This window comes from Hyperolius riggenbachi, chromosome 9 (assembly GCF_040937935.1).
Source record: "Hyperolius riggenbachi isolate aHypRig1 chromosome 9, aHypRig1.pri, whole genome shotgun sequence".
Lineage (NCBI taxonomy): Eukaryota > Metazoa > Chordata > Amphibia > Anura > Hyperoliidae > Hyperolius > Hyperolius riggenbachi.
This window is the reverse complement of record NC_090654.1, coordinates 237,398,891-237,416,228: the sequence shown is the minus strand read 5'-3', so window position 1 is coordinate 237,416,228 and position 17,338 is coordinate 237,398,891. Positions and strand designations below refer to the sequence as shown.

General features: G+C 44.8%; 1 protein-coding gene across 3 annotated transcripts in view; it reads right to left on the bottom strand.

Moving 5' to 3' along the window:
- Positions 1-3,660: 3,660 nt before the first annotated feature.
- LOC137533042 (L-2-hydroxyglutarate dehydrogenase, mitochondrial-like) overlaps positions 3,661-17,338 on the bottom strand; it is a 42,252-nt gene continuing 28,574 nt past the window's right edge. For all 3 annotated transcript variants that reach the window (XM_068254181.1, XM_068254183.1, XM_068254182.1), the window contains 2 exons: positions 17,037-17,168; positions 3,661-4,144 (listed from right to left, as the gene is read on the bottom strand). In XM_068254181.1, the coding sequence (XP_068110282.1) occupies positions 3,949-4,144; positions 17,037-17,168 (328 nt within the window). In that variant the 3' untranslated portion in view covers positions 3,661-3,948. The remainder of the gene's footprint in view (positions 4,145-17,036; positions 17,169-17,338) is intronic.

The following is a 17,338-nucleotide window of genomic DNA, read 5'->3' as shown; positions in this document are numbered from 1 at the left end:
TGAATTGACATGTGTTGAGGCATTTACTGCACAAGTCGGTAATTTACCTCACTGCTTGGTAATTTCAACTTGTCAAGCAGTAACAGCCTTGATGAATTGACATTTTCCTAAGTTCTCGGTAAAATCATCTGTTTTCAGCATTACCGATGCTGAAGTAATGCTTTATGAATTGACACCAATATGTTGACTAAAAGTTTCACCAATAGACTATTATAAACTAACTGCCTGATATAATGTTATTTAGATTTTTCATGCTGTTTAAAAGGCAGAATTACATTTCTTTTAATTTTTGTTTTCAATAATTTGTATTGAACAGTTGTAAAACAAAATCATATGATAAAAGCATCATCATAAATTATACAGTCTAGTAGGGTAAACTGGTAAAGAAATTACCAGCAGCATTTTAGCTTAATTTTGCCATGTGTAATTGAAGCGCGACTGTAATAATGCATTCAAAACTCAACCCTCTCGGTGTCCTCGTTCCTGCGCTATCCCACATTCAAATTTGCCACCTCCCGGAGTCCTGAGAAGGCTTTGGAAGCACTCAGGTTCCTGAATGCTTCCACAGATGGGCAGCTCCGTACTGCAAGTGCTTCCAAAGATGAGCAGCTCCGTACTGCAAGTGCTTCCAAAGATGGGCAGCTCCGTACTGCAAGTGCTTCCAAAGATGGGCAGCTCCGTACTGCAAGTGCTTCCAAAGATGGGCAGCTCCGCACTGCAAGTGCTTCCAAAGATGGGCAGCTCCGTACTGCAAGTGCTTCCAAAGATGGGCAGCTCCGTACTGCAAGTGCTTCCAAAGATGGGAAGCTCCGTACTGCAAGTGCTTCCAAAGATGGGAAGCTCCGTACTGCAAGTGCTTCCAAAGATGGGAAGCTCCGTACTGCAAGTGCTTCCAAAGATGGGAACCTCCGTACTGCAAGTGCTTCCAAAGATGGGAAGCTCCGTACTGCAAGTGCTTCCAAAGATGGGAAGCTCCGTACTGCAAGTGCTTCCAAAGATGGGAAGCTCCGTACTGCAAGTGCTTCCAAAGATGGGAAGCTCCGTACTGCAAGTGCTTCCAAAGATGGGAAGCTCCGTACTGCAAGTGCTTCCAAAGATGGGAAGCTCCGTACTGCAAGTGCTTCCACAGATGGGCAGCTCCGTACTGCAAGTGCTTCCAAAGATGGGCAGCTGCGTACTGCAAGTGCTTCCAAACATTAGCAATTCCGTACTTCAAGTGCTTCCGAAGATGGGAAGCTCCGTACTGCAAGCGCTTCCACAGATGGGCAATTCCATACTGCAAGTGCTTCCACAGATGGGCAGCTCCGTACTGAAAGTGCTTCCAAAGATGGGCAGTTCCGTACTGCAAGTGCTTCTGAAGCTTTCCAGGGATCCCCAAAGGCACATTCAACCAGTTAGCCAATAACCTTCAATGAGGGTGACAGCATTGGAACAATGACACAGAGAGGACCAGGAATGTGCTATGGGATCCAGAGCCTTCCCTCTCCACAGGCAAGTACCTAACTTTCTTTTTACAGTTGCTTCACATTTACTTTAAAGTGGAACTTTACCAAAAGATAGAAGTAGACTGTAAGCCTTTGGGCAGGGTCCTCCTCCTTTTGTGTCCTACCTGATCATGCACCTCCATTACTGTGCACCCATGCTATGCATCTGAGTAAACCTAACTTGCCTAATCTCCATGCTCCATCCAGTGAATGACTAAGCATTACCTGGTACTCATACTATGGTGTGTGATCTGGTTTTCTTGTATTCCTGTATTGTCATATTGCTGTATGTCACCCCTAAATATTGTCTGTAACCTAAATTAATGTTCAGCGCTGCGTAATATGTTGGCGCTTTATAAATACAATAAATAATAATAAAGTAGGGAGAAAAATAAATCAATACATTGCAAAGTGAGAAGTTAAAAAATAGAAAATAGATCAAGAAATGGATTGATAATCGGCGTACAAATCCTCCGTGACGTCATCAAGCCGGGACCCGGGTTACCGGCAATATGCGGCTGACTGCAGTGCGGAGAACAGAGGATCGGGCTTCAGGACAGTCGCAGGAATGAGGTAGGTGAGTGAGGCTGCTTGCTGTTGGATTTTTTTTAGGATTTCTGCACGGAGGGGGCTGCCTCATGGGGGGGGGGGCATCTGGCTATCGATCCTGGGGGGTGGGGGTAGGATAAATAAAAGGGGGGGTTACATATTTGTTGGTGGGCATCTAATTGACTAAGGGGAGGGGGGGATTTACTAATTTGGTGCATCTGGGCAACTGGGGGGCAGTAATCATATACTGGGGGCACATTTGGCTATAATGGGGGGGGGGCAGCACTAATCCTGGAGGTACATCTGGCCATAATGGGGTTAATCCTGATCTGGGGACACATATGGCTATAAAGAGGGGCACTATTCCTGGGGGTGCGTCTGTCGATCTATTCTGGGGCTGTCAAACGCAGAGGACACATGTGGCTATGCTAGGGGGGCTGATATTGGGGACACATCTGACTATACTGGGGGAGGCGGTGATACTGGGGACACATCTGGATATCTATACTGGGGCGACTTTAACTAGCGGCACAGTTTTTATGTCAATCGCACTTTTTATTTCCAAACAGGAATTGGTCAAAATTCAACAATGCATTTTTTAAAAAATTTTCCCACTTTTTCCCATTAAAATGCATAGAGAGGAACATTTTACTTTGTACCAAATACCCCCAATGAAAGCTTAGTTTGTCTTGAAAAAAACGATATATAGATAATTTAAGTGGCACGAGTACAGATGAAGTTATTGCTGATTAAAAAGGGACACCGCTAAAGTGTCAAAACTGCTCTGGTCAATAAGGGGAAAACAAGGTCTGGATGCGAAGTGGATAAAAATAGATATATATTTGAACAGAAGGAAATACTGCTTGCTTAGCAGTTGGAAGAAGCCATTATTTCCCACAAGGCAACGAGGTTCACAGACAGCAAATTGTCATGACCATGGCATCACACTGTAGGAGGGGTTTTACCACAATATCAGCCACCCACACACTCCCCCTTACCCCAATGATCAATTGAACTAAAGGTAAAGATTTCTCATGGGTAAGATGGTATCAGCTACTGATTGGGATGAAGTTCAATCCAAGGTTAAAGTTCCTCTTTAATCGCTCAAAACTGAGCATAAGATATTGATGACCCGATGCCTCTTCAGGGGTCAAGTACAATCAAAAAATAACCTTAAAGCCTACTAAAGAGCCCTCACTGAAATAAAGTCCTTGAGCTATTGTGTAGTAAGTGGATTGGGGTGGGGGGAGTCTAGAAGTAATGTACTGGTCTTAGTAAACCGCATTCAAAATGTCTTATATGATCTGATCTGTGGAGAAGGGTTGTAAACTGAAAAAAAAAATGGATACAGGGAAGCCTCCTTCACCCCATCACCGCTGGCCAGGACCCTCTTCTTGTTTGCAGCCACACTCCCTACATTGTACAAGCGTGGCTAGTCACAATAGTAAGAAGATGTTCATGGATCCTGGGCAGCAATGGTGGTCCCATGCTCGTGTATAGATTGGGGAGCCTCTGTACTGAACTTACTTATGAATTTCAAATCCAAGTCAAGGTAACCACAGACAACTAATTATAACTCATAGCAGTTTTCTGATGGTCTCATAACATAATTCGAGTAAGACAACTCTTGGAAAAAAAAAATATGGCAAAGCTTTTATTTATGGCAGAGTTCTTCAAGGAACCAATAAACAAACCACGGCACATATCTGGTAAAATAGTGTCTGCCTGAAGTATTTGTTGCAGCATAATCATTACATCTACAAACGTACTTAAAACAGTCATCTTTTATAGATCCGGTCTCTAAAAATCAGTGGAATCTTCTGACATGATAAAAGCACACATCACTTTCCAGAGTGAAGTCCTGTATAGAAGATCCTATTGACCATTAGCCAACCCACAGAGCAAGCAGTTTATCTCACAGTCCAAAGCGACCTTCTACTTCAGAGCAGATCATTTCCGCTATAGCCATGGAAGACGTGGCTGCTGGGGACGGTGCATTCCTGACATGAAGGATTCTACTTGCAATGTCACCAGAACCTCCATCAAACACAAAGTCATCCACAAGGTTCCCATCTCTGTCCAGGGCCTGTGCTCGGACCCCTGAAGGACCTCTGTGTGAAACAAAAATGACTTTATTAGTATTGTATGAGGGGATCCAATGATAACTCGTATGGTAACAAGGATTTTGGCGTGTACATCAGTATTATTTTAAAAACAGCTTAATTGCAGTTCAGTGACAGTTGATCATTATTTCAAGTTTTTTTTTTAACCTCAAGACACCCCCTTTCACATTACTAGTTGACTGCTTCTAGTTTAACAGTTCCTGTCCCAGCTAAAAAGCCCATGTATAATAATAACCCCTAGCAAATTTGTACTTGTACTCGACACCCCCCTATCCTCGCCAGTTAGTGCATTCAAAGGCAGGAGCTGGCCTACAAAGAGAATGAAATATTGTTCTAAATGCATCCTGTTTCAAAGACCATGCTACATCCAGGTCTCACTAAATCTGGAACCTGCCCACACCACACCCACATTTCACACCAGATGAAGACCTGCCCACACACTGCACTCACATCTCACTACAGCTGCAGACCTGCCTTACCACCTCTCACTATAGCTGTCCATCTGAATTGAAATTGTGTGGTGTGAGCAAACTTCACTTAAATCTGGATGTGGTGTAGACAGCTGAAGCAAGAGCTAATTATGGGTGGGATGTAGGCAGGTCTCCAGCTGCAGTGAGAGGTGGATGTGGGTGTAGTGTGGATATGTATCCAGCAGTACTGAAATCTAGGTGTGGTGTAAGCAGGGCTCCAACAGTAGTGAGATCTAGGTGTGGTCTTCAATAGTAGTGAGATCTAGGTGTGGTGTGGTGAGGTCTCCAACAGTAGTGAGATCTAGGTGTGGCATGGGCAGGTCTCAATCTGTCGTAAAAACTAAATGTGGGTTCGGCGTAGGCTGCTCTCCAGCTGCAGTGATAGGTGGATGTGGGTGTGGTGTGGGTAGCTCTTCAGCAGAAGTGAGATCTAGGTGACGTGGCGTGGGTAGCTCTATATCGGACGTGAAATCTAAATGAGGGTCTGGGAAAATCTCCAACTGTACCGAGATCTGGATGTGATGTGGGCAACTAATGCCTGCACCTACATTTAGGATTCAATTTCTCTCCCCCCCCCCCCCACCCCCCACCTCAGCTGACCTGTCATCTTACATAGTTATTTAGGTAAAAAAAAACAAAAACAAAAAAAAAAAAAAGACATACGTCCATCGAGTTCAACCAGAAAACAAAGTACAACAGGGGGGGAAGTGGTTTGCTGTTGGAAACAGCAAAGTGGAATACAGGCTTGAGATCCACAAATCATTTCTATACCATCAGAGCCCAACAGATAATCCAGGCCTGCCTGCAACTTTGTTTTAGTTAAATACTGTAGGATTTAGTCAACAGGATCTTTATTGCTGTTCATATGGTATTTTGTTTCACTCCGTGAAGTTGATGGCCTGGCAGGGCCCGGGGTTTTTCCCCACCCCATTTTCTTAGGTCATATTGCTTTGCAGTTTGTAGAATTTTATGTAAATTATTTCCTGCTAGCAGATCGCTTATTGATGTGTACCCTCAGGTGCTGACCATTTATCATCTATTCTAGACCACACCTTGCTCCTTCACAAATGTGGGCAATATGTCAGGTGTTATGTTGTCTGTGATGGGTGTTTGATTGCTAGGTCATATCTCATTTTCTTCCTGTATCTCTAATATCAATAAAGAGGATGTGCGGTCAAAAAAATAATACTGTAGTGAAATCATGTTCATGAATTTGGAGAAGGCTAGCACTTTGATTAAATAAAATACGTTTTAAACAATGATATTGCTTAAAGTTATACAAGATTGCATATCCTGTTACATCATATAACAAATTGATAAGAGTCTACAATCACATCCAGACAGCAACAACCTTTGCAAACATACTGTAGGTGAGATTGTAAACATCTTCCTATTGCTCAATGATTCTGCAATCGACATTTAACCTACTGGTACTATACAGAAGCATGTGCCTGTGACCCTGCCCAAGGTCCACTTTCACTTATCATGTTACTACAGACACCCCATCATTACACGAGATGACCAATATATGAGGGGGGGGGGGGGAGAGGAAGAGAGAGAGATCACATAATGGTAACCTGTTACAATACCAGTCCATATGGTTCTTTCTGGGATGGAAACGGAAGCTGCAGAACAGAGGGGGCAGAAATCTTCCCACTTGCACCCATCCCTTTTATAAACACCTTTGTCCATTTCTATGACAAGGGACTCAAACCCACCTACAATGTATGTTAGGATAGGGTGTTGGGGCCGTTTAAAATGAATGAGTGGGGGCAAATACTGTACTTCTTTAAGGTTCCGTATACACTTGGGCCTGGTGCACACCAAAAACCGCTAGCAGATCCGCAAAATGCTAGCAGATTTTGAAACGCTTTTTCTTATTTTTCTGCAGCGTTTCAGCTAGCATTTTGCGGTTTTGTGTAGCGGTTTTGGTGTAGTAGATTTCATGTATTGTTACAGTAAAGCTGTTACTGAACAGCTACTGTAACAAAAATGCCTGGCAAACCACTCTGAAGTGCCGTTTTTCAGAGTGGTTTGCGGTTTTCCTATACTTAACATTGAGGCAGAAACGCCTCCGCAATCCAAAATCTGCAGCAGCCCGGGAGTATGCGTTTCTGCAAAACGCCTCCCGCTCTGGTGTGCACCAGCCCATTGAGATACATTACCCTAGCGGATCCGCCCCCGCAAGCGGATCGCAAACTGCAGCAGAACCGCTCTGGTGTGCACTAGGCCTTACTGCGTCACGGTACTCTGACCTGCCACAGTTTGTCGCAGTGGCCATTAAAGTGGACCTGAACTCAGAACTCCTCTCTGCTCTAAAAGATACACAGCAGCATAATAACCTTTAAACAAAAAAATATTTCTTTGTTACAGCTGATACAAATCCTACAATAAATCTGCACAGTTTCTACTTCCTGATTCATGGAAGCAGACATATTATTAACACCCTGTGCTTTCAAATGGGCTTATCTGCTTATCTGCCATAGGCAGTCATGTGACACTGGGGAAGATCAAATTACAACTAGTGATTAGACACAAATGAGGGGGAATTACACAGGCTGAACTCTTAAAATACATACAGGGTGCATTTCCGTTATTTTTTCCTTCTGTCCTGTGCATGAGTTCAGGTCCACTTTAAAGTCAATGAGACATGACACACTGCATGCACACTGTGATGCAATGCGACGGACGTGCTCCGGGCGCCACAGAAGTAACACACAAGCTGCAGTGCGCTACTCTGCAACTCCCGAAAGTGCACTGGAAGTCGTGTGTTAATATATATTGCTTCGGTTGCACTGTGGCTAAAAAGGGTAGTGCAACTTTTCAACTGCGGTGTGGTGAGATTGTTCCAAATCACACAGCTACTGCAGTGCACCAACGTAAAAGTACCCTGAAAGAAAATAAGGAAGAAAAGAAAATGATTTATACACCACTGTACTTTAGGTCTTCTGGTATGGCCCAATAATTGTATTCCTCTTGGTTCTTCACAACAACAGTGAGGACCCCCACCCAGCGACAGTCAACAATGTTGCACCTCTTATAAAGGAAGCTTTAACATCAGTAAATCTTTTTCCAAGATTCCCTACAGGTCCATTGATCTGGACCAATGAGCGTTCTTCCAGCTGAGAATTACCTATGGTCAAGTCAAAAGAATGGATAGGGGGTCAAAGTGGAAATTCAAAGATGCTTTATTGGGGTACCCTCCTTCCTGCACAGGAGTAAAGCAAATGAAAGCCCTTCACATTTACTTGAGGATTATGGCAGTGTGAAGTCAGAAAAGGAACCTTGGAAATTTCTAGCCAGGCCCTTTCAATCACTATTGAGTGTTAATTTTCCCCCAATTCTTTGCAGGTATAAAATCAAATAGAAGGATTTGTGAAGCAGTGTGTTAAGTGGGGAGTGGTGCTAAAGAGATCAATGCCCAAAGCAATAGTATCACCCAGAAATACCCCAGAGAGCAGCATCCTAAAGGGCCCATAAGGTATGTACAGGCAGTTAGTAATTGAATCTGCCAGTAAAGTGTCTGCACTGCGGGGTGATCATGTACTTGCAAGAAGTGTTTTAGCACTTGAAATTCACTCAGGAAGTAATATAGCCTAATGAGATGCTAATCATTCCAGCTGGTATGCAAATTTGATGTAAATTGTATGCAGCTTGGTATCAGAATTGGTAGAAAGTGCGTTTGAAAGGCTAAATTGCAAGATGCCTAGACTTCACATGAAAGTTGCATGTAAGAGAGCTGCGTTCTCCCCAGGCACTTTTAGCCGGGTGCTCCACCCGGCTAGTTTTGGTGAGCACCCGGCTGTCATTGGCTCACCCCCTCCTATGCTGTAAGCAGAATTGCACACAGAAACACTGGCCCTGCATTCTCTCATATCAGCCCACCCGGCTACTTTTCATGCCACCCGGCTGAAAAAAAATTCTGGGGAGAACACTGAGGAGTGTGCGCAACAACTCTCTAAACATCATCCCGCCACACATGCGCTATCCAGTCAGCACCGCAGCCAATCACAGCGGGGTGTGGAAGGAGGGGGCGTGTGTGGGGTTGACTAACACAGCTCCGCGGCCAATCAGAGCAGTGCAGGATAGAAGCACATACCATACATACGAACATTGTGTGATGGACGGACCTACAGACATACAGTGGGCAGCTTGGAAGGTATTATTACAGATAATTATTATTACTACAAGTAAGCAACGGCACTTCTCTCAATGCATAAATGGTTTGCAAGACTAATTGCATATTTGCTCCTCTACCTCTTAACAAGGTAAATCAGTACATATTAAGCTTAAAACAAAAACAAACACCCTGAATTGTTTTTATAATCCAAAATAATGGTCTGCAAGATGCGTCTTCCGCTCATAACTCGTACCATTTGGCATGGGACTGGAAATTCATTATAAAGAGGCGTTTAACACCATGGCTTCAATCCACTAAGAGCGGTTTGTTAAAATAAATTAGGTCAGTAAAATACCGCATTCTGTGTTTTAGACCTTTTTTCTTTCCCAAATTCACTAAGATTTCCTCACATAAGGTTTGGTAAAATAGCGAAAAATGTTGCTTCTATCCACTAAGCCCTGCTCGGTAGTGTAAAATCTCACCACTTGTGGAGTAGGTTTCAGCAGCAAGCTGCGATTTTTCTCCTACAAGTGGAGCCATTCCTGCTTCAGTCTTGTGACAGCTTACTAGAGTGGTTTCCTGCATCCCTTTAGATATGCATGCATGCCAATAGAGGGCTCTCTTCTGTATATCAGTATATAGACCTGCAAGCCTTTTTGAAGGTCTTCCTCACTCTTTTTTTCTTTCCTGAGGTCTCACCCACCAGTGCTTTGGATCAATTGGGGCGAGTAGCAGGGCCAAGAGGCTCTTCCTATTGGCTGTCTCGCTTGTCTACCAATTTTACTGAATATGGATTGCTGGTCGACAGGTCTAGGCAGAAATACCAAACATTTTACTTGTTTTACCTAATATTTCAAACTTTGTGAATTGACAGTTATTGAGGTATTTTCCACAAAATTCAGTAATTTACCTCATTAGCCGAATGTGGTAACGCTCAGTGAATTGAGCCCATGTTTTTATTACAGTATTATAATTATTTCTGATTAATACCTTGTTGGGCCTCAAACCCCATTCCATATCATCTAGACTAGGCCTTTTTTGTCATCATATGTATTATGTACCACAGCAATGCACGCGGTGTAGGCTTGACAATATACTAGCTGAACATTCACAAACACTATCAGTGTGCTCTGATAACCAGTGAAACATACAGGCGTCATATTGATAAGAAATGGGCAAGATAAAATCATAATTTCCTAGTGTAACAGTTACTGATGGCAGATTGTACAGGCAGGGCTTTCTTGTCTCACTGTATGATGGCACTGCACAGTAGATAAAAAGAAACTTATATCGCGCTTTTCTCCTGGCGGACTCAAAGCGCCAGAGCTGCAGCCACTAGAACGCGCTCTATAGGCAGTAGCCGTGTTAGGGAGACTTGCCTAAGGTCTCCTACTGAACAGGTGCTGGCTTACTGAACAGGCAGAGCCAAGATTCGAACCCAGGTCTCCTGTGTCAGAGGCAGAGCCCTTAACCATTACACTAATACCATCTATATACACAGTGTACAATAAGTACCTTATTACTGATTTATCTGCAATGTCCTTGTATGCCTTTCTTGTACTATATACACTATTGAAGAGACACTGAAGCGGGAAAAAAAAATTATGATATAATGAATTGGTTGTGTAGCACGGATAATTACTAGAACATTAGTATCAAAGAAAATATTCTCATATTTTTATTTTCAGTTATATAGTGTGTTTTTTATAACATTGCATCATTCTCTAATATTTCCAGTTTATACACTACTCAGCATTCTAAATGATTTTTACAGAGCAGGTGTAACGATTGGTGTCAGCTAACAGATTTTCTGATTATTGGTGGTCTGCAGTATCACCAATAATACAGATGCTATACCTGATTATGTGGTGATCTGCAGAATCACCAATAATGCTAGTATAGCCAGATACAAGACTACCAATGTGAGATAGTGTTTGGTGTAACAGTAATTAGGATGAGCGGGTTCACCCGAGGAGCGAGTGACCCAGACAGTACTGCAGCCGGTGCTCACTATAGGGCAGGTGAGTCAGAACGTGCTGCAGCCGAGAGTGTTGGAAGCACAAACGCAAGTAGAAGATAATACAACCAGAGCTGAACAACTGATCACCTGTGGAGCAGGTGATTCAGGTAGTACTGCAGCCTAGTAGTGTTTGGTGCACAGCACAAGGAGGAGTAATACAATTAGTACTGAACTAACGATCCCCTGTGGAACAGGTGATATGAACTGTATTGCAGCCTAGGCGTAGTTGATACAGAAGGTACTGCTGCCTAAGTGTAGGCAATACACAGTACTGTAGCCTAGGAGTAGATGATACAGACAGTACTGCAGCCTAGGAGTAGATGATACAGACAGTACTGCAGCCTAGGAGTAGATGATACAGACAGTAATTTCCTTCACCAGTGGCTAGGTCCACTGGTGCGGGTAGCGAGGTCAGACAGGCAGAGTAGGCAACGAGCGAACAGGTACAGTACAGAAACGGAAGACTGATTCAGCGTCAATAACAAGCAGGGTCGGCAACGTGAATTGGATAGCTGAGGTACAGAATCGACAAACAGGAGGATAGTCAGAGTAAGCAGAAAGTCATAACAAATAAACAATGCAATTAGTACTTTAACCACCCTGGCGTTCTATTAAGATCGCCAGGGCAGCTGCGGGAGGGTTTTTTTTAAATTAAAAAAAACTATTTCATGCAGCCAACTGAAAGTTGGCTGCATGAAAGCCCACTAGAGGGCGCTCCGGAGGCGTTCTTCCGATCGCCTCCGGCGCCCAGAATAAACAAGGAAGGCCGCAATGAGCGGCCTTCCTTGTTTTGCTTAGATCGTCGCCATAGCGACGAGCGGAGTGACGTCATGGACGTCAGCCGACGTCCTGACGTCAGCCGCCTCCGATCCAGCCCTTAGCGCTGGCCGAAACTTTTTGTTCCGGCTACGCTGGGCTCAGGCGGCTGGGGGGACCCTCTTTCGCCGCTGCTCGCGGCGGATCGCCGCAGAGCGGCGGCGATCAGGCAGCACACGCGGCTGGCAAAGTGCCGGCTGCGTGTGCTGCACTTTATTTGATGAAAATCGCCCCAGCAGGGCCTGAGCGGCAGCCTCCGGCGGTGGTGGACGAGCTGAGCTCGTCCATCCCGCCAGGCTGGTTAAGCTATCAACAGAATCTGGCTAAGTGTGGAACCCCGGCTCCGGCCGGTTTTAGCACACTTTGGGATCTGACTAGGGTCTGAGCGCTAACACGATAGCATTTGCAACAGCAGACGAGGAGCTACTGACAGGCCTGTCCTATATATACCCAACCATGCTCCACAGCGCCGACCCAGTCACTCAGCCAATCCGGACGCTGGCTGGAATCAGCTGACCGCGCGTCAGCTGACTCCCCTCCTAGATGCATAAAGGTCCTGTCGCTTGGCTGGCTCGCTCGCGCGCGTAGCCCTTAACCTGTGAGCAATAGTAGGACCAGGCAAAGTCTCAGCATGCAACCGCGCGACAGAGGCCGCTGGCTGATACGCGGAGATAGCCGCCATGCCGCTTGTCTCTGCGGCGGTATCTCCGCTATCTATTACAGCAGGCCAGTGAACCATTGACCTGTCCTCTGGAGAGAAAAAGAAAATACAATGACTGACAGTTGAGATAACAAGCTTCAGAAGACAGAGCTGTCTGAAAGTCGTGGAGCTCAATGGCTCTTTTGCATAGATAATAACTGGAGTTTCTTAACTCTTCCTGTACTGGAAACAATATTAGACTCATGTCTCTGCTCCTAATGTTTTATTTCTTAGCTGTACTACACATACAAATCATTATATCATCTTTTTCCGCTTCAGTGTCTCTTTGTGCTACAGGAGATGCAGATAACTATTTAAATACTACTGTAGTGCATGCCGCCTATTATTATATGATTTACAGTGGTTTTTTATCTAAAGAAGAGCGCTCTCTAGCGTTACTTAACATTATTTCTATTCACTATAGATTTTGCATTCTCTTGCCTCCGCCAAAGCAAACTGGAATTTTTGGTCTCATCGGCTGCAGGGACTTTTTAATATAGAATGTCAAACTGCAACCCTGTAGCAAGTTTTATGTTCATAGAGAATCTCTAACACCAAGTTTTCATTGCAAATACAATCCACTGGCACCACAGCTTTCCAAAACTGTAGATTTGTTAACTTCTGTCCTATGGCTTATAAATGTTCCACCAACAGATCAATATTTTTTGTGACATAGCCATAGTAAAGGAGGGGTTACTTAACTTAGGTTATTGGCCACCTGATACCAACTTTTTTATAATTTTGTTACAGTAAAAGCAAAGTAAAGGTTTTACAGACTCACTCAAATGCTTTCCTGGATCTATGTATACACCAATGCAAAGATTTTTTTGTAGACTTTTTTTTATTAGTTCCTTAATTAGGTAAAGTCTAATGTTTTTAAAAGTCCTTGTGCAGGATCCTAGACACTGGTACTTCCTGTAGGACAGACATTACTATAGGCCAGTGATGGCTAACCTTTAGAAAGAAAACGGTATGATGCTATTTATACCCGCCGTAACCCCAAAGCAGCAAATATAGCCAACTATGATCATTAAGGGCTCATTCACACTATGTGCTGCGCTGTCAGTTTTGACGCACCGCATATAATGTAAGATTCATATGGTAACATGAAAGTCAATAGACTTCCATGTTACCATTCACACTACAGGTGTGCGTTCACATGCGTTACGTTGTAACGCATCTGGGAACATTTTAACGCACAACGCATATGTTTCCCCGATGGGTACAGCTGCCGACGTCCACGCTTTAGCGCACCACAACGTGCATTCCGTGCGATCCCTGTGCGTTGGCAGCGCATGCATGAAATCGCATTCGTGCATATGTTCTGTAGTGTGAATGAGCCCTTAATAATAAATGCAGCAACAGTTACCCCAGACACCAGAAAATAAACGCAATGTGTGCAACATTTCAGCAGAAAATCTTGCAATGTGGGCCACATATTACCAGAAAACAAACGCAGTGGGCCACATTTCAAGAGAAAATAAATGCAGTGGGCCACATTTCACCAGAAAACAAACGCAGCGGGCAGCATTTCACCAGAAAACAAACGCAGTGGGCCACATTTCACCAGAAAACAAACGCAGTGGGCAGCATTTCACCAGACAACAAACGCAGCGGGCAGCATTTCACCAGAAAACAGACGCAGTGGGCCACATTTCACCAGAAAATAAACGCAGTGGGCCACATTTCACCAGAAAATAAACGCAGCAGGCAGCATTTCACCAGAAAACAGACGTAGTGGGCCACATTTCACCAGAAAACAGACGCAGTGGGCCACATTTCACCAGAAAATAAACGCAGTGGGCCACATTTCACCAGAAAACAAACGCAGTGGGCCACATTTCACCAGAAAATAAACGCAGTGGGCCACATTTCACCAGAAAATAAATGCAGCGGGCAGCATTTCACCAGAAAACAAACGCAGTGGGCCACAATTCACCAGAAAACAGACGCAGTGGGCCACATTTCACCAGAAAACAAACGCAGCGGGCAGCATTTCACCAGAAAACAGACGCAGTGGGCCACATTTCACCAGAAAATAAACGCAGTGGGCCACATTTCACCAGAAAATAAACGCAGCGGGCAGCATTTCACCAGAAAACAGACGTAGTGGGCCACATTTCACCAGAAAACAGACGCAGTGGGCCACATTTCACCAGAAAATAAACGCAGTGGGCCACATTTCACCAGAAAACAAACGCAGTGGGCCACATTTCACCAGAAAATAAACGCAGTGGGCCACATTTCACCAGAAAATAAACGCAGCGGGCAGCATTTCACCAGAAAACAAACGCAGTGGGCCACAATTCACCAGAAAACAGACGCAGTGGGCCACATTTCACCAGAAAACAAACGCAGCGGGCAGCATTTCACCAGAAAACAGACGCAGTGGGCCACATTTCACCAGAAAATAAACGCAGTGGGCCACATTTCACCAGAAAACAAACGCAGCGGGCAGCATTTCACCAGAAAACAGACGTAGTGGGCCACATTTCACCAGAAAATAAACGCAGTGGGCCACATTTCACCAGAAAATAAACGCAGTGGGCCGCATTTCACCAGAAAACAAACGCAGTGGGCCACAATTCACCAGAAAACAAACGCAGTGGGCCACATTTCACCAGAAAATAAACGCAGCGGGCAGCATTTCACCAGAAAATAAACGCAGCGGGCAGCATTTCACCAGAAAATAAACGCAGCGGGCAGCATTTCACCAGAAAACAAACGCAGTGGGCCACATTTCACCAGAAAACAAACGCAGTGGGCCACATTTCACCAGAAAACAAACGCAGTGGGCCACATTTCACCAGAAAACAAACGCAGTGGGCCACATTTCACCAGAAAACAAACACAGCGGGCAGCATTTCACCAGAAAACAAACGCAGCGGGCAGCATTTCACCAGAAGACAAACGCAGCGGGGAGCATTTCACCAGAAAACAAACGCAGTGGGCCACAATTCCCCAGAAAACAAAGGCAGTGGACCACAATTCCCCAGAAAACAAACGCAGTGGGCCACAATTCCCCAGAAAACAAACGCAGTGGGCCACAATTCACCAGAAAACAAACGCAGTGGGCAGCATTTCACAGTAAATAAACAATGTGGGAAACATAGCATTTAGCAGAAAATAACACAGTGGGCCGCATTTCACCTGCAAAAAAAGTAATGTACTCACCTGACAGAAGTCTTCTCTCTCTGCTGGGCTCTGGCGCGCATCTCCCCCGGACGTTCCTTCTGCAGCTGAGTCTCCCGCGCTGCCGCTGACAGGCAGAGTGCAGGGCTACGGGAAGATGGCGCCCGAAGCCCTGTACTGGAGACAAATAGTCTCCAGTACAGGGCTTCGGCGGCCATCTTGCCGTAGCCCTGGTCTGCCTCCCGGGAGACTGCGGGGCTGCGGGCTATGAACTGGCACGGCAGCGTCTAGTAGACGGTGCGGCCAGTTCATAAGCAGCGGTGGCGTGCCAGCAGATTAGGCTACGCGTGCCGGGCCCGGCACGCGTGCCATAGGTTCGCCACCGCTGCTATAGGCTGAAGTCTACTGCCTACCTCCTTGCAGTCTGAAAAGTAGGTTATTACAATCCCGACATCAGTTCCACCCACAGAGAAATGGACTCCATTAAATGCGGTATTGTCACCATAAAAATCAAATTCCAACACCAACTGGTCTGAGTGTGCAAGTTTTGAATGCAGGATTAGCATCTTTATCACTTAATACAACTTTTTCTGCTGTTATGGTTTGGAGTTATCACATACTTTAGGGGCACTGGCTCTAGTGCCAAACAGTGCCAAAGAGTTGAATGCTTGGAGATCTTTTTATCTATAATATATTCCTCCTCTTCCATTTATTTACCTGCCTAGCTGCTTGTCAGAAACACCCTCTGATTACTTGTGTTTACAAGCAAGGATGAGGTGACTCAGTGATTGGATGTGTAAACAAAACAAAAAAAAGACAGTGCAGTTGTTAGTATACACCTCAGTGGGAGTGTCTGAAGACTCTGGGAGGAGGGCAGCTAATTAATACACAATGAGCAAGAGAAGGGAGGGGGGGGGGGAAACAAGAGTCAGAGAGGATATGATGTCAGGATAAGCTTGGCAAGATGGCCACTGCCTAGAATAGGATTTTCTGCTTTTCCTTTATAAAATTCATAGGAATCATTACGTGGATAGCACAATACATCTGTTATGTAAGTAGAAGTAGTATTTATCTACTTATATATGTGTTTTTTATTTCTAGGTCAGCATGGGTGTCGCTTGTTCTTTAAAGGGAACATGCGAGCTAAAAGCCGCAGCTCCGGTGTCCCAAGGTCTCCTCCTTTACAGATGCCGATCGGCATCTCCTGCGCAAGCGCTCACATAGCCTGGAAGTACTGAAGTACTGGGCCTGCACAGAACGCTTCCGGCCACAGGAGCGCGGCCATGAGCAGTGCGGTCGCACAAGCACGGAAGATGCCGACCTTACGAGGTCGGCATCCGCAACGGAGGAGACTTTGGGACACCAGAGCTGCGACGAGGGACAGAGAGGCTGCCAGGGGCCAGAGAAAGCCCCAGGTAAGTAAATCTTCCTTTTAAAGCAGCTGCTTCTGGTCATGCACTCATAATATTAATATTATTTATATGAAGAAGCCCCATTTTAAAAATAAAAAGTAACAGAGCACCAATTACTAATCCATTACATCAACAATGATGCAAAAATTAACTTGCATAACTAGGGGAACCTTTGACATTGAACCTTCCATTCTTGGCTTTGCGACTCACCTGTCAATATCGGTAATAGATAGCTCTGGGATAAACTTCTGAAGCTCCTTGAGCTGTGCATTAAGAAACAACGCACGATACATTTCTCCCATGCCATATGCCAGATTCTTCAGCACCAGCTTTCGAAGCCCACTGAAAGAGAACTCAACAATAAGAAAAACGTATCCTGCAGAGTGAATGATAAACTGTGTATAAGCTGGATAAGCTATGCTCACTCATCTACTATGAAAGAAGTTCCATGTCGCTTTGCTAATTGGACAGGTCAGAAATTGTGTGTTGCTGTTCTCTCCAAGGTAAAAAGT